This window comes from Erpetoichthys calabaricus, chromosome 12 (genome assembly GCF_900747795.2).
Source record: "Erpetoichthys calabaricus chromosome 12, fErpCal1.3, whole genome shotgun sequence".
NCBI lineage: Eukaryota > Metazoa > Chordata > Cladistia > Polypteriformes > Polypteridae > Erpetoichthys > Erpetoichthys calabaricus.
Window position 1 is genome coordinate 110,990,495 of NC_041405.2, and position 19,626 is coordinate 111,010,120.

General features: G+C 41.1%; 1 protein-coding gene across 4 annotated transcripts in view; it reads right to left on the minus strand.

Annotated features, from left to right (window-relative positions):
* frmpd3 (FERM and PDZ domain containing 3) overlaps nucleotides 1-19,626 on the minus strand; it is a 779,808-nt gene that overhangs the window by 75,363 nt on the left and 684,819 nt on the right. For all 4 annotated transcript variants that reach the window (XM_028816887.2, XM_051934418.1, XM_051934416.1 and 1 more), the window contains one exon: nucleotides 2,557-2,661. In XM_028816887.2, coding sequence (XP_028672720.2) covers nucleotides 2,557-2,661 — 105 coding nt within the window. The remainder of the gene's footprint in view (nucleotides 1-2,556; nucleotides 2,662-19,626) is intronic.

Consider the following 19,626-nt stretch of genomic DNA (forward strand, 5'->3'; position numbering starts at 1 on the left):
AAAATTTTCGAAAAATCTGTATAGCCATAAACAGAGATTGTTTGTTCTTGTTTAAATGTCACCAATCTTCAACAGGAGGGTTTTACTCACTAAAATAAAGTATTCATTTAGCAGCATGGTGTTGCATCGTTTAAAGCCGCTGCCTCGAAGGACCAGCAGATTAAGTTCAAATGCCTGCTTGGCCATTCTCTGCGAAGAGCTTGTTCATTCTCCCTATTCCTGCATTAATTTTCCTCCAGGTATTCAAACTTTCCTTATATATGTACAGTATAGACATGCATGTCAGTTTGATTGGGGCCTCTAAAGTGCTCCAAATGACTAAGTGGTACACTGCTATTCTATCCAGGGTTGGTTCCTGCATTAAAGGATCCAAAGGGGTCTCCACTTCATCACAGAGCAAATTCACTGATACACACTCGTTCACAGCAGGTCAAACACTTAAAAAAACATCACTAGCTGAAAGAAGTTACAACTCAATATAAACAACTAGATGCACTTTGAAAGGAGCCTTTTTCAAGATGATAGGCCTCTCTGATGAAGGCAAGAGCCCCATGTTCCTGACACCATTTATCTTAAAAAGAGTGTGCTGACTTGTTTGCAGTTCTTTTAAGAGACTGTTGTCAACATACTGATTAGTAACAAAAAAGGTCTTTTCTCAGTAAGGGGACATACATTCATACTAGGTGACCATTTCATTGTCAGTCAGTGAAACAGTCTGAACCATGGCAGAAAATCAGAGTCCGCAAAGGAAATCCTCACAATCACTATAAAAATAAACTCCACAGAACGTGGACTAAACCTCAGTTTGAAGATCTGTAGGTAATAGTTGTCCATGCTGCCATAGCGTTGTTTTTTAATGTAAAATCTTTTCAAAATATTCACCAAAACCGTACTCCTTTCTTTAAGAAAAGAAGTCTAATGTAAGATTACAGTAAATCTTATATATAAATGTCTACATGTGGAAGCGTGTGTGTGTGTGTCTGTCCGGCCCGGAAGTGAGAGGTGGAGTCGGGGTAAGGGCTTCACCTCCAAGGATACGTAAGCGAGGCCAGCATGTCGGCAAAACGAAACCTCTGAAGAGTCACTCGCTTATCCGCTAATACAGAAGCGAGGTGAACACATCGTCAAAACGGTATCCCTGTTACTTTTCCTCCTGCTGCTAATGCACAAGCAATGCGAGCACATCAGCACAACAAAATCTCCTAGGAGAGAGATGCCCAGAGTAGTTCCTTTCAATTACCTCACATCTCTACATTTCAATTTTTTTTCTGAAGATTTCAATAGTTTGTAGGACCCCTGGCTTTTTACAACATGGGCTTACACAGCTAGTATAAAATAATCTTGGCGTGTAACCAGTTTAATGTACAATGACTGGCTAATAATAATTCATCCAACTAAAAATTCTGAGTGGATATCTTAGACTCTTCCAAAATAACATCATTACAAAATGGCGGTTTATTACCAGCCTACATAATCTTTATAAAATGCAAACATCAATCAGTTGACATCATTCCACTTAATAGAGTGCCCAGTCTTAAGAAAAGTAATAAAACCCGATAAAGAAATGATAATAATAGATTTTGTACCACTGGACATCTAAGCATATTACAGCAAAACAAATTACATGCTATTACCTTTTAGACTCTTCATTCAATATAGAGTTTGAAATTTCAATTAAACAAAGTTATACACTAGATAGACTTTTCCATTTTTATACTAAATGCTTAGTGTTTTATGACACAGTACATAATGAAGCTCCCATAAAATTGCCAGGCCTGATTGAATAAATATGCCAATTGAAAATAGGTTTGTTATATTGTAGCTACTTATTTAATTATGCATTCATTTGTTTAGAAGGTCATTTTTCTTTTTTACAAAGAGGCTTCAAATGGGTATAAGTGGTTCTCTTGTAATTTAATATATTCTTGAAGTTAAGCTATTACTCGCAATGTATTTTTTTGCAGCTCTTGGGTAATTGTCTAATAGTGAAAATGTAAAATTTGTACAAATCTATTTAAATATAATGATTCCTTTCTTAAGAAGAGTCATTAAAATATTAATAGTTAATTTGTGTAAGTGACTTCTAGCAGGAACAGAATATAACAGAAACAAAACTCAGTTCTGTTTAATCCTATTCATAGTAGCATTGGGTGCAAAACAAGAAACAGCCCTGGAGAGGGTGCCATTTCATCACAAGACCTGCTCTTTTTACATAATTACATACAAACTCACATTGGGCCAATTTAGAGCCGACGATAAACCTGACCTGCACATCTTTACAAATGTCGTAGGAAAATCAATACAGACACAAGGAGAATGATCAGACCCTACACAGGCAACAAAAGTGCATACGACTTAAATCCAGAATGCAGTTTCAGGCAATTACTATTCTTAATGCTGTGTTGTCATATAGAAATGTTCATAAAATTATATGAAAAATATAAATAATAACAGTGACTACTGACAGCAAATTTAACATTAATTAATTAATTAATTAACACTCTTGGTCTGCAATAAACCACAAGTCAATGAAGATTTGAAAACTTATTAACATACGTGATCTGGATTGCTGATGGAAACTGGTTCAGAGAATCGCACTTTTGGTGGATTGGATCGTAACTTGGCTTTCTTGGCAGCGCTGATGAAGGCAGACTTTGGGGACTGTAAGGAAAATCAGAGTCTGGGTCAGGAGCTGAAGATGAGGTGCCTTTTAGATGTTTGTCACCACCTGTTCTTTGGAAAAGAGAAAGTTACAACACATAAAGAGATCACTATCTATCTATCTATGAAAAAGTACTTATCCCTTGATTTTTGTGCTTTGCTGAATATTTGTTCAAAGTGAATACCATCAAATTCTCAACCAAAACCTATTATTAGATTAAAGCAAACATGAGTGGAAATAGAAAATAATATTTTCATAGCTGTTTTTCAGAAAAAATATGAAATATCCAATGCAATTTATCTGATATCTGATACAAGTCTGTCAGCAGTAATAACTACAATCCAATGTTTTTCTGCAGTTATTGAACAGAAATCCATGAAGAATTTTGGATTACTTCTCTTTGCTACGCTAAATAAACTACAGTTATAGAATTAAACAGGTTTAGTTGTTTGCACATTAAACCAAAACAATGTAAATTTATAAATATTCATGTGTGTCTCTGCTCATAGGGTTAAGTATTTGCTGTTGATATAATACTTTTTTTTGGTAGTCATGCTGTATAGGTTGATCTTCATTTTGTGTGATTTGTTTGTGATCATTCAACTGATATTTTATATGACCGGTGTTGGTAGTCAAATACTTTGTGAGATATAGTGAATGTCTCTTCTTCACTCTCTCACATGAGGTTTACTGGAAGCTGTCTCCTTCCTCAGCCGCCCTCTAACACCACTGCAGCCACTCTGGCCTTCCACTGCTCCATCCATGCAGCACCAAAGATTTCGTGTCACATTTCCTGCCTGCACATTCATGCCTTCAGCTCCGCCTTACTTCACTGACTTTGGATCAGAGGCAACACCATCTGTGTTCCCTTTCCCCAACTTTGTGAGCTAATCCAAGTCAAGATCCTTCTCAGCAAGCATGTACCGTGGCAACAATGGATTAAGGAGTGGGTCTGGTAAATTGTGTTCTTTAAGAGCTTGTTCATCTCTCTCATTCTCACACATAAACACATACCATACTTTGCCTGGCTGTTCAGAATGGCTATACTCCTTTGAACAGCTCCTCTCTCCTAGGCCTTCATGGTCCCACCAGAATTCTCATGCCAGAAACCCCACTGATTTTGACTAGGTGAGTCAGCAAGGTGGGTAAAATGTTTCACCAGAACTTCTTTCAAATGGACCCTAACAAAGAGCCCTCATGTCAATCTCACTGAGAGATCTTTTTTCAAACTATAATTTTATGACTAAGGTTTTCCCAGCCATTTTTATGCATATTCTTTGTCATGATGATTAGTGAATCATCTCAATGACTACTATCTAGAAGTGCATGCTTTTAAAATTACAGTGGAACCTCGGTTCACGAACGTCTCGGTACACGTACAAATCGGTTTATGACCAAAAAGTTTGCCAAACTTTTGCCTCGGTTCACGAACACACACTCGGTATACGAACAAGCCAGGTTCCCTTTTGGTTTGTACATGTTCAGTCTCTCCCTGTGCATTTCCTGTGCAGCGAGCAAGAGAGAGAGCGAGAGCACGCGACACACACATGCACACACACAGGCAGCGCGAGAGAGAGAGCTGTGCACACACACACACAGAGGCAGCAAGAGAGAATAGAGCTGCACACACACACAGGGAGAGACAGAGAGAGAGCCGTGCACACACACAGGCAGCGCCAGAGAGAGACAGACGTGCACACACACAGGAGCGCGAGAGAGAGGCGCGCACACACACAGGAGCGTGCTATAGTGACACATACACACACACACACACACACACACAGGCGCTCCAGGCTCGCAAAAGAGAGAGCGAGTGAGAGGGGGAGGGACACATAAGGTAGAGGCTTGTTTTTGTTTTCACTTCTGTTTACAGTGATCGGTTCGTAGCCTGCATTGTTGCAATGTTACTTTTCTTGATGGTCTATTAAATTACGGATTTTTCAAATGTTCATTTTTTCCCCTGTGCTTAAAACTCATTAAAAAAAAGTGTTTTTAGCGAGCAGTTCCTAGCACTATAGCGCGAACTATTGCAGTGTTTTCTCTGTTGTTCAAGGTTTTCTCAGTGTTATTCAAAGTTTTTACATTTAGTTTACTATTACGCTGTGCATTCTATGGTATAATTAACTATGTTTGTGCTTAAAAATTAAAAAAAATATATATTTACATACAGTTCGTACGGTCTGGAACGGATTAACTGTATTTACATACAATCCTATGGGGGAAATTGCTTCGGTTCACCACCAAATCGGTTTACGACCAGAGTTTTGGAACGAATTATCGTCGTGAACCGAGGTTCCACTGTATTTATATTTTCCATTTTCTCAGTTGTATCTTTTATTTTGGAACATACTTATATATGGCAAAGACTTAAAAAATGAAACTGGTATTTCTCCCTACCATCTGTAATCCCTGTATCTAGTAGTATATGATATTTGGGAGTTGATATTACTGCCTCAATCTCAGACATACTTTTTAATAACTGTCACTGCATCTTCACTGACACGTAAGCCTCCATAAACACCTGGTCCAAGCTCACCCTGTCTTTTCAATCTTGTTTGGTCACTATCAAAATGAATATTGTACCCTGCTTCAACTTCATTAACGTCATGCTGCCACTTCCACATCCTACTAAATATTGGTCTGAAATTAGGTCACTAATCTCAAGGTTCCTCTGGAATGGCAAGAGACCAGACCTTAATCTATCCCTAACCAGGGTTGAATGTTTAAGTGCAGGTGTATTACTGTCTGACTAGAACTATACAATTGGGCTTTTCACCCTCTGCCCTGTTTTGTCATGGCTGTGTCCTCCCCCTCATTCCTCTCCATTGCTCCCTATAGAATCCTCCCTTGCTTTCCCACTTTCACTTCACGGTGCCGAGTTTACTTCCTTGAAGTCTAAAGCCACCAAACATTAATGTGGACCTATTCTGCCATACGCCATCAACATCTGGTATTCTGTGGAAAAGTTACTTGCACCCTCTGGAAAATGGCAGTCCCTCTCTATTATATTTCATAACCCTGCTCTCTCAATAGGTGGCCGGCCCTGTGTATTTCCTCCCTGACAGAGTGCTGGAGTTCGTGTGCTGAGGGATCTGTTTAATAGTTCAGGGCTTATGATGTTCCAGTCTTTACAAGCATATTTTAATCTCCCTGGTTCCAGTTTCTTTTTCTACATTCAACTCCAATCAGTAGATAGATAGATAGATACTCAGAACATGTGGGATTTCTATAACTACTCCCCTGCCAAATCACTCATTGTACTCCTTGTTTTGTTCTTTCTCTCCCAAGAAAAAAAAAACTGTCTCTACCTTCTATTCTTAACTTTGCAAAGCGCCCTATAAACCTCTGCCCTTGATTTCTCTTTGGTCCAGAGACTTTCTCCTCTTACAGGACACAGTTCTCTCCAATGTAAGGTTCTGTTCTAGAAACTACACCCAGTTCAAAATCCTACACAGATCCTATCCTACTCCCTGCAAGCGATTTCTGATGGGCCTCACTGCTGATCGTCTCTGTCAATTACATTCCCTTGGTTTACTCAGCACTTTTCTCCACATGTTCTGATGCTGTCCCCCTGTCTTTTACTTTTGGATACACATATGTTACCTAGTTTATCCCTTCCTTTCCTGCAGTATCCCTGTTACCACAAATCTTTCCTCTTTTAGACCTTTCTAGGCTTCCACTCAAACTTTCTGAACAAAAGTTATTCTGTCTGGGTACACTGGCAGCCAAAGTAATTACTGCCTCCCACTGGAAGACACCTAAATGCGTCACTGTCAACAACTGGCAGTCCTCCTTCTACAATTTAATACATTTGAAGATTAATGGTGCTTCCAGTAATGCAATTGAATCCTGGTCTACGGCGGCTCAATTGTGTAAATCTCAGCTTGTAACTCCTTGATATTTTTTTTTAAATAAACCCCTTAGCTCAGGATGGGTGGGAGAGGGTGGGTTAGGTTCCTTTGTATGTTATGTTTGTTTATTAATACATCTTGTCAGTTTGTTTTTGCTTAATAAAAAGTTGATCACAAAAGAATTAAACTGGTATAAAGTTCAAAATGCAGGGACAATAAAGGATCGATCATGAAGTTTTACAAAATACTTCACAAAATTACCATTTCATTTTTTATGAAAATTACAACTGGCATGATGATTAACATAATTTTTCAGTGGATGGATCAGTCAATTAAAAAAGCCAAATTAACAGCAGTTATATTAAAATTACGTAGTGTTTTTAATACTCAAATCTGATCATTTTTAACTGACATGAATTGTAAAATTGCTTTGCTAATGTTTCTTCTTGGTGTGATACTGCAAAAGAATTTTCCTGCACAACAATAAATGATAAACCAAACTAGCACATGTCCTGAGATACTGAGATCAGATACGGTGTGATGTTTCTTAGATAGAGTGAGGAATCCAGAAGGAAAACCCGAGACAAAACTAACTTCAAAACAGGAGCAGTAGAAAAGGAAAGGTTGTGGATAACTGCCTTTTTAATGCAGAACCAGAGGCAACCATGAAATGTGCCTTGGGGTGGCCAGAGGGCTTTTTGCTTCATGACTGTCTAAGACATTTCTTACCCAAGGAAAGGAAGGAAATCTTTCAGTGACTTGTATTTAATCGATCAAAGTAAAACTTAAATGGCCGCTTTTTTGCACTACTCATCCAGCTTAGACCTGGGTGGGGAGTAGGACTGTTGTAATAAACAGGCTAACTGTCCTACTAGATGAAAGAAAGCCTTCCCTTAAATTGGGTTACAAACTGAATCCAACTAAACCTTTCTATCAGCTATAGTTTTCAAATTTTAAATTGCATGTGCCATTATTTATTCTAACAAGCAAAAATATTTTTCAGACACTTTTCACCTTTATTTATCCAATGGTATAATGAGCAGAGATGATTATGTTTTTAGTTACAGAAGATTATTATCATTATATGACTATAAACTGTTAGTTAAAATCAGAGGTAATATTATATAGCAATAAAATTTTGAAAGAGCCAGAAAGCAGAAGTCAACTAGACAGAAGGTAAAACTGTATTCAAATTATTGCATTCTTCAAACTTATTGCAGAATGAATACTTTCTTTAATGATGATATGCTATATATGTTGTGGCCACTAGAGGGTGCCCCAGGCCCCAAACACCACACACGACTCAGCCGAACACAGATTTAAGGTTAAATAAAGATTTATTTATATTGCAAAATCACCATCACTCCTCCTCTGCGAGCGCAGTCCACTGCCTCCTAACTCTGACTCTCTGATACAGAGCAGGTGCCTTCTTTTATGCCGGACCCAGAAGTACTTTCATTACCACATCACCGCATATTGGAAGCACTTCCAGGCCAGGCAGAAGCCCCCTAAAGTAGTGGTAGTGTTCCCCTGCCCAACGGTAGTGCCCATGTGCCCCCACAGAGTTGACAATCAGGACTACAGTTCCCAATATACCCCATGGGTGTACAAATGGGAGTTCCACCAGTGGGATGCTATCACCATGTTTATAGACAGAATATATGGCCCTGGAAGGCAGTCTCCCTCTGTTTTCCCGTTATGGCCTCCCAATTGGGAAAGGTGCCAACCATCCTCCCAGACAGGACTTGCATCCATCCTCATCCTTCCATTATAGAATCTAGTCCAGGCAAGGAATCACCATCCATCTCCATTGGGATGCCGACTCCTCCAATATGGCATTCACAATGTGTAAGGCACAGATATTTTGTAGTTAATACTCTGTTTATCTCCAAAAGAATTATGATATGCTTTAACTCTGGATTTTGTACAAGAAACACATTGTTATTATGCCTTTTATTTTCAGTTATGTTTACTTTAACAAAACTTATTCTTTTCAGCTTTTCATGGAGACACTTTACAGCTCCACAGGCAGGCTTAAGTCACTGTTTGTACGCTGTGTGTACACGTTCTGCAAGTCCACATGCTTTTTATTTGTCTTTTCATTATAGGATAATGACATGCACATTAAGATAATGGCTAGTCTTAATTAAGCCAGTAAGATTAAGGATCCAGATTAGTGTGGAGTTTACAAATTCTGACCAAATCTTTCCAAGATCTTTCCTTTGCCTAATTTGCCTGCCATAGACATGTATGTCTGGTAAATTGAGTGATTTTAAATTAGTTCTGTATGAGTGAGTGAAGGGGAAAATATTCTGCAAATGACTTGTCTTTTCCAGGGTTTTTTTCAGTTCAAATGCTCAATGTGGTTTAGTAATGGAAAGCTGCTGTGAGGCATGGCCGGCCAAATATTCTGGTCCACACCTCCAGGCCACCAGATGGAGCCCTCCCAGCAGCATGGAAGTTCCCTGAATTCCAGCAGGGCCTTATGGATATTGTAGTTTTTATAAACAACCCTGCTGGATACCATGGGGACCACCAGGAGCCGCTGTAGGGAGGCTTGCAGAGTGCTACGTTCCCTATAACACGGAAATGCATCCTGATCACATGACCGGAAGGAACGACGTGCTTCCGGGTTGTAGAAAAGGACTTTTAATCTGACCCGGAAGTGATGAGGACTCATGGATTACAGGGCTGGAACCACTTTCGGGTTAGGGACTATAAAGGACTCTGGGAAACCCCAGATGAGGGAGCTGAGCTGGGTGGAAGGGTGGCAACGCATCTGGGAGAGGAGGATTGGTGATTAATTATTGGTGATTGTATTGTATGAGTAGTGTGGAGTGGAGGGTGCGTTGTGCACGATATTATTATGTTAAAATAAATAAGTCTTGGACTTTTACCTAGTTTTTGGTGTTTGAACCTGAGGGTTCAAGAGGTCGATAGGGGCCTCTACTGCTACACTGGCGTAGTCGGCAGGATTCTCTGGCTGTCGATTTGGCAGAGGACCTATTTTATAAAAATTGTATGGGCAGAAAACCCTAAGACGGTACCGGTCACGAGCACAGAGGTTGAAACGCCACACTCTACCAGCAGCGCAGCAGTGATGAGCCTTGTCTCATATTGGTTCGCGATGGGAAGAAAATCAGGGAAAAAGAATGGGCATTCCCAAAAGAATCAGGCCCTACACGAGGCGGCGACAGTGTGGACATACCTGACGGGCAGTGAGGAAGACAGAGCCCTGATAGCTGCCAAGAGAGACCATTGGTTACGGCAAAAGAAGGACTGTCAGAGGACTACCTCACTGGAGCTCAGAACAAGCTATCAAGAGTCGGAGGTATGTGCCGGGACAATGCCCGTTGCGCCAGGACCTTTCTTTTCTTGTTTTGCAGAGGCCGGTCGGCGCAAATCGGACTATGAGACGGACACATATCTCATACCCAGGCAAGATGGCCACGATAGCGAGGAGACGAGCCTATCTAGGAGTCTGAAAGGGAGACGCCTATTCATTGATGACAGTCACGTGGACTATCCTGGGGTAGACTGGATATACTGTCATCAAAATACGGAGTCCCCTGACCAGGAAGAGACCTGCTTATTCGCAGAAGCGGGTCTCGTGATTTCGCCCAAAGGATGTCGGGAAGAAGGTCAACATCGGTCTGTCAGTGAGATTATTCCCCAACGGATCCAAACTCCCTGAAAGGGAAGGGGGAGGCGAGCGAAGCAGCGCCGAATATAAATAATGATAAAGAGGAGCGGGATGTGACTGAATGGTCTGCCGTTAAATTAGAAAAGGCAGATCACAGTCGGCCGGTAGCGGCCACCCGACCATCTAAAGACTCCAGTTCCCAAGAGCCTTTGCGCGACCCAACCAAGCATGTGCCAGGAGCGGACGTGCCCATTGGCTCCCGGCCAGAAGGTAAGGCAAATGACGATGGTACCCTACCTCAGGCCGAATTAAATGACTGTGTGGGACTGCGGGATCTCGAGAAGTTGCTCAAGCCCGTGTAGAGTTTCTTCCAGGGCCTGATGGAGCTGAAGAAACAAGTGGAGGAGCTGGGAGCGACAGCCGAAGCGCTGCTGAAAAGACTTGAAGGATTCCTGCGGTGATTAGGTCGAGAGGCTCCCGTTATGAATGATGCGGTGGTGCAGGTGAGTGGAACTGGTACCGTACAGCATAAAGGGACGCAGTGTGATCTTGGCCCGCGGTTAATAAGTAGCGGGTGCCAAAGCACTGCATGCCCGACAATAGAGTGTGGAACGCTGAGTGGTCGGGGGAAGGAACGATCGAGCCGGGGCAGCTGTATGAGGAGGCTTCCCGGAGCGAATCGGACCTCAAGACCCCGACCCATGCTATAAGTGAGTTGACGGTGGTGACAGAAGGGGCAGGGGAAGCGCCAATCAAACCGGAGCAATTGAAAAGTACTGTCTCTTGGGGCGATGCGGTGCTGAAGACGCCGCCTCCGAATAAATTAAGGTCAATGGGCGTGCAGACAGCAAAGGGGCTCTCTTCTTCCAATAGAGAGACCCAAACTGTGCACAAGCACCAGAATAAGCAGGAGATCCCAAAAATAAAACGCGGGTCTCCTGACAAGGTAAGAAAAAGGGTTGAGAGCACCAAGGCAGCCATAAAACCTCCCTTGGCGGAGAAAAGGGCGGTGACAGAGTTCCCGGGGTGTTTCCAGTCTCACGGAGGAAGACAACCAGGAGGGTGACGGCTTTGCTATGACTGTTGTCGGCCGGGCCACGTATGGCGAAGTTGTCCTCGGAGTACAGGGGATCGGAGGGACATCCGATACACCGTTCCCCCTAGGTTCTCTGGGGAGTCTAGACAGCGCAGCCAAGGCCCAACTGACGGGTCCTCCTGGAGGAAGACTTCCCTCGCGGGTCTGGACGCTCCGCCCCAGTGGTCTTCGCTAAGGGGAGGGAACTGTGAGGGATGGCCGGCCAAATATTCCAGTCCACACCTCCAGGCCGCCAGATAGAGCCCTCCCAGCAGCATGGAAGTTCCCCGAATTCCAGCAGGGCCTTATGGACATTGTAGTTTTTATAAACAACCCTGCTGGATACCATGGGGACCACCAGGAGCCGCTGTAGGGAGGCTTGCAGAGTGCTACATGCCCTATAACCCGGAAGTGTGTCCTGATCACATGACCGGAAGGAACGACGTGCTTCCGGGTTGAAGAAAAGGACTTTTAATCTGACCCGGAAGTGATGAGGACTCATGGATTGCAGGGCTGGAACCACTTCCGGGTCAGGGACTATAAAGGACTCTGGGAAACCCCAGACGAGGGACCTGAGCTGGGTGGAAGGGTGGCAACGCATCTGGTAGAGGAGGATTGGTGATTAATTATTAGTGATTGTATTGTATGAGTAGTGTGGAGTGGAGGGTGCTTTGTGCACGTTATTATTATAAAATAAATAAGTCTTGGACTTTTACCAGGCGTAAAGTTGTCCAGCATCAACAAAGGGGTAGGAATGTCCGATGAACAAAATCAAGTGGTTGGTGTAAACCGCTCATGCGTTCCAGGCATCACATTGTTCGGCATCCGCAACAAGGCTGGAATGCCCAAAGAAAAAATGCAATGATACGTACAAAGTAAGAGGCATATAAGGCATATCGATGAACAGAGGATCGCAGATTCACGACATGATCGAAACAGACAGACTTACCATTGTACCATTAAGCCCATTTTAATAAAGAGGCATTTCTCCATGTTAGTTTTAATATATTTTTCATGTAGAGTTTTTTTACTTGTAATTAGAAAAATTTTAAGTCAACCATTTAGACAAGAATTTATTTACCCAACAATCCATCCATCCATCTAGGAACCTGTTTAATTCATTTTAGTTTTGCTAGGATCAAAACCACCCCAGTAGGATAGGGAGCACAAATTGAAGATAAATGAAAGACTCAGTAATAAAATTAAGAAACGTGATCCATCATTTTATAACAGAATCACAAATATCTGAACTTGCACTGTAATATTTACACTACTAGGCCTTACACTATCCAATAGGTCACTCTTGCACTCTGACACTTGTCAGTCTTCATGCCAACTTTATTTTTTCTTTCTTTTTTTCTCGGCAAAATATTCCATTACCCTTGCCTTTTCAAGATTGAACTCTATTTTTAATTCTGTTTTCTTTTCATCTCATACAAAACCAATCTCTTCTACTGAATGACTAGCTCTTTGGTCAACAAGTTCTTTTCTCTGCTGTAATGAAGTTGCCCCCTTCAAAAGGACTCACCCCATCTTATTTTTCTTTCTTTTTTTTGTCTTGTGGGTTTTATGTTAATGAAATAAAAAAGTCTCATGTACTTGGAATTTGATAAAAGCATTGGCAAGAACCACAAATGTCATTAAAGAGATGTCATAACTAAGCCTTTAAATACAAGATCATGTTATATTATAATCTTTTGTTTGCTTCTTTAATTAAAAATGGTTTACACAGCTCCTTTACTCTCTTTTATAATTAGGCATACCCAGTTAAGTCTTCTTTGTATGGCCATCTAATCAGGAAAGTACATACAGTATTCTTTTCTGAAGCACAGAAGACATGAATACATCCTATTTCTATTTCTAAGAACTATGGCTTAAAAAGACACATGCAATCAAATTTTTAGAGACATGTGATTCCAGTTTTTAGTTGCTGAAGCACATTATACAAAAGTGTCCATGGCCTTGATGGAAAATAAAGAGTGAAATAAGTTATTTCAATAGAACCTCGCTTAAGTGGATTGGAATCTGTGTCCTAGTATTGGTCTGCCTTTAAAAATGATTGAGTGATTACAAAAAAATAGAAAAGGAAATATAATAAAAATCCTCATACAGATGTACTCCAGCTCAGCAAGAAGGACAACAAGTGTAGGAGGCTTAGTAACACAGATTTACACCTCAGCAGAGAGGTCACAGCCACCCTGGAAAAACTTTCACAGTAAGCATGTAGAAAAGGACTTGAACAGCAAACCAGAATCTGAGAAATGACAGATTGTTTTAAAAACTCCTGCCAAGTAAAAAATAATAAAAAGGTATACAGCAAGAAGCTGCAGCGGAAGTGCATGTTAAAGCATCTTTTTGATAATGTTGCGCTTTCACTTTTTATATTTCATTAATTTCTAATGAGGCTTGTTTAACTTTTACCTTTTTGACATTACATTTTTTTTAATTGATTGTATGGTTTGGCAGACTTTCAAAAGAAAATTCAATAACTGAGACAATTAGTGGATTTGAAGTTAGAACTTTCTCCAAAAATCAAGATATTCCATCCATCCATTTATAAAACCCATTTAATCAAATTAATAATTTCAGTATGACAGGGAGGCAGAGTCTGTCTTGGCAGTACTGGGGACAAAGTAGGTTCTATTCCTGTTTATTGCAGGACACACTCAAAGCCAATTCACAGTATCCAGTTATCCCAGAAGAAGTCAATAAACTAGGTGGACAGTTCTTGAAGTCAAGTCTCCTTGAGTTAGCAGGTTTAGTCACTGTGCTACCCTGTTGGTCATCCATTAACGTAATTTTCTTCAGAGTTGTATAAAGTCCCAACAGCCATACTTCAATAAACATTCAGATACCTTTCTGGAAAAGTTACCCATAAGAACACTATATCCAAGTATAGTTGAAATTATCTGATATTAAATGTACTTAAGTAACAAAAGTACAAGTAAGTGTAGGACCTCTCCCTGTTATATATAGTGAAAAAAAGGCTCCAGATAATTCAAAATAGCTTCTTTTTGCATGTGAGCCATATTACAATCACTATGAGCCAAGTAAGTACAAGTTGAGCAGTGACATTCAGTGTGAGAGGACACCTTGATGATTTTATCCTAATTTGTTGAGTAGGAGCTAATAGAACAGGTATGCAGGCTTCATCCTGTGGTATAGCAGGTCCATGGCTCAGAAGAAATGGCCAGTTTTAAATAATCGCCGCACTCGAGGCTTAAAGAGGGGGCGTGGTAGTGTGGCAGAGCGGTTCTCGGGCTCTTCGTGATGCGGGCGTTTCCCCGCTTAAGTGCACAGGTGAGAAATTATCCTTATCTGTAATTGACGTCAGGAACAGCTAATCACCACACCTGAGCCACATCCCCATTATATATAGTAGGAGCGCGAGTGTGGAGGTGGAAGAAAAAAAGAATTGGGAGTGAACGGAGGTTAGGAGGAGGAAGACGGGCAAGGCTGGAGAAGTAAAGAGCCGATGCGAGATACAGAGAGTGAGCAGAAGGCAGGTAGCTTGAAGAAGATCCCCCTGTAAAGGGTGTTTGGCCAACACTCGGTGGGTCTGAAGGAAGCGGTCGCTCCAGCCGAGTGATCAAAGAGCTGGAGTGACCTGGAAAGTGGTTGTCTAGCCGCATAAGGCCACGGTAGGCAGCGGGAGTCAGGAAGGCTTAGGAGAGTGAACCCCAGCGTGAGCGCCCTGGCTGTTGGGGAACCTAAGTCTCGGTCTGACGGAGCCAGGGAGCGAAAGGCAACCGGACGTGAAGAAGGACAGCTACAGGAAGGGTGACCCCCTCCCCGGTGCAAAGCCTGGATGGGAGAAGCAGGGGAGCCGCCAGTAGAAAGAAGGCATCGGGTTTTGTTTTAAAAAGGACTGCCTACAGCCATTGTTTTAACCTTGGTTTTTAAAGGATCTATTTTGGATTTTAACCTCCACTTTTTCACTGGTTTTTAAAGGATTATTAATTTATTGACCTTTTTATTGCACTACACTTTAGACACTGTTTTTGCTTTTGATTGTTTTTAATAAAAACACGTCTGCACTTTGCATCATCCCCTTGCTTTGTTGTGTCCTCACTGTCCAGCTCATCCGATGAAGTTCTCAAAAGGAAGATGGGAGCACAGAACCTGCATCATCACACCTCCACTTTGAAATATTAAGTTTAGAATATTTCAGGTTACTTCTCCACAATCATTTTAAACTTTCTCAAAAAACTTGCATTCTAAAGTGGAGCGTTTTTTATAAATTTAAAAAATACTTTGTCTGTTCTTGCAGCTTACAATGGGACTAAAGAATACATGAGTCTGTAGGTTATAAAAGCTTTAAAGGTTGTCAAGCCAAAAATATTATTGAGTATCGATCCACTTCTTGAGATTACTGACATATCAAAAATATGTATCCATGTTTGTTATGGTGTATAAAATCTACAAATTATTCTCTATATTTTTATTATTATATTTTGCTCAGTCCCAACAAGATGAATTCAGATGTAGGAGGCATTATAATAAAAAAGTATATCCTCTTGCCTTACACCTCACTTTTATAACAGTTGTTCACAGCATTGTGCTAAATTGCCATTACAGCCTGGGAAAGGAAGACTGAGCCGACACCTCAAGGCTATTGATTACTTTATGGATGGACATCTGGGAAAACAATTTGGTTTACAGCCTGTGAAAAGAGGACATGAGGCAATATCAAAGAACTTTATTATCTGGGAAAAGATAGATTAAAGAGTTTGAGCAAAATTCATCCATCATACTGACAGCCAGCCAATCAGGTGCATGGAACATTCATGTGTTGTGAAACCACGGCATGAAACTTTATAATAAATATGCCTCATTTGAAAGCAACGTCAGAAGAAGAGAAACAGTGACAATGGAAGAGCAACGTCAGAAAATAAAATGACTCGTGACCAGTTTTCATCCGATCGTCAGTTAACAGCATTTTCATAAATATCAATGCTAAATCAAACACCGCCCTGGAACTTTCCTCCTTGACATCACTGATTCTTTTCAGTAAGCTTTTTGTTAAGACTATTTCATCCAGACTTTACTATCGATCTTATTTTCTATTGCTTATTATTGTTCTTTAATAAATAGTAATTTGTTTTCATCTTTCTATGCTTTGTCTTAATGTCTAGAGTGATTGAAATAATAAGGTAGATTTCTTTGAGCACCTGGTGTAGCTGGAGATTTGCCATTACCTCTGTGCTGCAAGGTTTTAAGGCTGAGAGTGAGAGCTCCACTCAATAGTAGGGGACAGTACATGAAGAAGGTATTCTTGGCTGATAAATGGCCAATAGTCAAGGAAGCTGAGTCATTGTATGTTTTAATATTTTCTTGAAGACCAAAAGTAATATTTAGGTCTGAGATCTATTTAAAACATTGTATGTTGTTCGTGCCGATAATAAATAAGTCTCTTGATGTGCTGAGAGAGTGACAAGTTGTGTTATTCTTATAGCACTTGTGTGGTTTAAAGTGCTAAAAGTTAGCCAACTGTGTGTGTCATTCGTAGGGCACTGTTGTGGTTAGGGTCTGAGTGTATGTGTATCTATGTATGTGTGTGTTATTATTTAGGGTGCGGGAGTAGACCAATCCAATAACGAACTTGACATGTGTAAGGGGTAAATAGACGATAACACAATGTTGTTTTAAGAAGGTTTGAAAAGCAAAAAGCAAACCATTGTTGTGAGATTCTACCATTTTAAAAGGAGACCAGCTGTATGTTTCACTTCACCAACCACCCCGTTCGTCTTCCTTCACATGGGTTTCCTTTGGAAAGTCATCGTCAAGCACCCATTATTGACATTATCAAATGTTGATGCGCAGATGTGAATTGATGTCTCTGTTCTGTAGACAACGAGGCAATAATCACTGAAAAAAAGCATACTTACAATTGCTTTTATTCTGTCACTAGAGGGAAGGTTATGTCTTTAATATGATGGTGAGGGTTGGCCCTATGCTACCTCTTGAACCCACAACCCCTGATAATATACCCAAGGGATAAGCCAACAGATGAGGACACTCACACACAAAGCAAGGGGTAGGTGTATAAAACTACACAAGTGCTTTTATTAAAACCATCTAAACCAAAACGGTGTTCAGTAAGTGCAGTGCATCCAAATATTTCAATAAATAAATAATCCAATAAAAAGTCTGTGAGAGTGGAGGTTAATATCAATCAAATAAATATTCCTTTAAAATGAGGTTAAAACATGGCAGGAAACTGTCCATAAAATCATGAGCCCCGGTGTAATCCTGTAAAAAATGGATGTCTCCTTAGCTTATCCCTATACGGGATCTTGCAGTCAAGGAGTTGCCTAACTTCTGCACTGCTCATAAGCTCGGACCCCTGTAGCCACTTCTGGCTGCCAGCAGGGCACCTTCCATGAATGTCCCACTGCCAGGCTCGCTTCTCTGCGGTCCATGGCTCTCCTGCAGATTGGCTCACGAACCTCTCCTTCCCCTGCATCTGCACTGCATCACTTTCTGGCCTTATGCAGCGTGTCACTCCAACTGAGCAGTGGTTAAGTCACTCCAGCTTCCAGGTCTCTCAGCTGGAGTGGCTATCAGCCTCTGAGTGTCGGTTGTACGCTCCCTTGAGGGACTTCTTCCCCCATGTCTGCCTTTTCTCTCTCTAATCTACCTGTACAGGCTCTGTCTCTCTCTCACTCCTGCCTTCTCTCTCCATCTCTTAACCTCTTTCTCCAATCATCTCTGCTCTTTTCTTTTCTCCAGTTCTCTCCCCTTTCACATGCCAGCTCTTTCTTATATGTCTCCGTGGGCTCAGTGTCTCAGTCACACACCATAGGTAGCTGATGAAGCAACTGAGACAGACCAAACCCTCAGATGCAGGTGCGTCTCACTCTAATGACTTCACCAACCTCTTGCAGCTGTGTGAGCACTCCCACAGAGAACAAGATGGACAATTAATTATTTATGTATTAAAACGGCCATCTTCTCTGAGCCAAAGACCCACTATACCACAATGTGGCGAAGATTATCTACCGCCACTAGATTGATAACACGTATGTGTGCTTCAGTGAGAGAGAATATTGAGCAGGCACAGAGTATGTAATTAGGTGACATGAACTGAACAGATAGACATCCATTCATCCTCTATCTATCTTTCTAACCTGCTTCTTCAGGGCAGAGTTGTGGGGTAGCTGGAGCCTATCTGACCAAACATCGATTGCAGGACAGGAACAATCCCTGTAAAGGCTCCAGTCGATCACAGGGTGAACACACATGGGGTACTTTAGCAACACTAATCCATCAAACCTGCATGTGCTTGGACTGTGGGGTTGAAATTGGAGCATCTGGTAAGAACGTGCAATCTCCACGTTCACACTAATCCCATTCACCTTTACTGCCAGAAACCACTAATGCTGTACCACCTTGCTGCCAAATATTATTATTATTATTAATTGCTCTCCTCGATATCTTCCATCCATTACTCTGTTCATAAAGAATAGCTCACCTGCAGTGGTATGGCCACTTAATCAGCAGTGATGAGCAATCAGTAGCAACAAAAACAACTACAACATTTACTTCTATAGCACATTTTCATAAACAGGATAAAGACAGTCTTGTGCCTCAGCTCACAGGGAAAGCGACCACACTGGCACCCCAAAGAAACGCTAACTTGATTGGTTAAAGGATGATAAGCACAAAGTCAACAACCCCTCTGAAATTGCCCGGGATTGGAACAAATGGAAAACAACATATTGAAAAGTGTGAACAGACAAGTGGTCAGGAAATGTATTCTTACCTCAAGAAAATTAGTTCCAAGAATCTGTGCTAAAATAAATATTGATAGTTTTATTTCATTATGACAAGGATGTGTCACATACCTGTAAGTGGTAGGCAAGTTTTATAAAATCTAAACTTTTGCTGATTCAAAGTGGACATATTCAGTATTTTTAAAGCTTTATCTATGGACTTGTATACCCTTAAGCCCCATTGTAGGCTGCAAGGACAAACAAGGTATTTCTTTCAATTCATTTGTGGTTTAATTGCATTTGGAACAAAGTGATACACATTTAATACGCTTAGTTTAATCTTTATTTTCAGACAGTTTATCTTTAATTGCTTTTTTATGCAGTCCGAGTAAAAAATCAACAGCAGTTTTGCACACTGAATTTGCAAGGTAAAATGTCAGATGTCGGAGCCCTGAAAACTCTAATAGCAAGTGAATGCAGATTGATCATCTAAAATATCCTCAAGTCTTGAGTTAGGACAGCGTCTGAACTCAGTACCTGCTCTGAGAATGACTGAGACTGGGACTAAATGTAACCAAAGTTCAGCCTTGTCCAATTTTGGAGCTGCAGCAAGGTGTACTGGGAATGACAGCATAGACAACTGGGTGTTAGCACCAGCTGTGCCCATTTCAAAAGTGTAA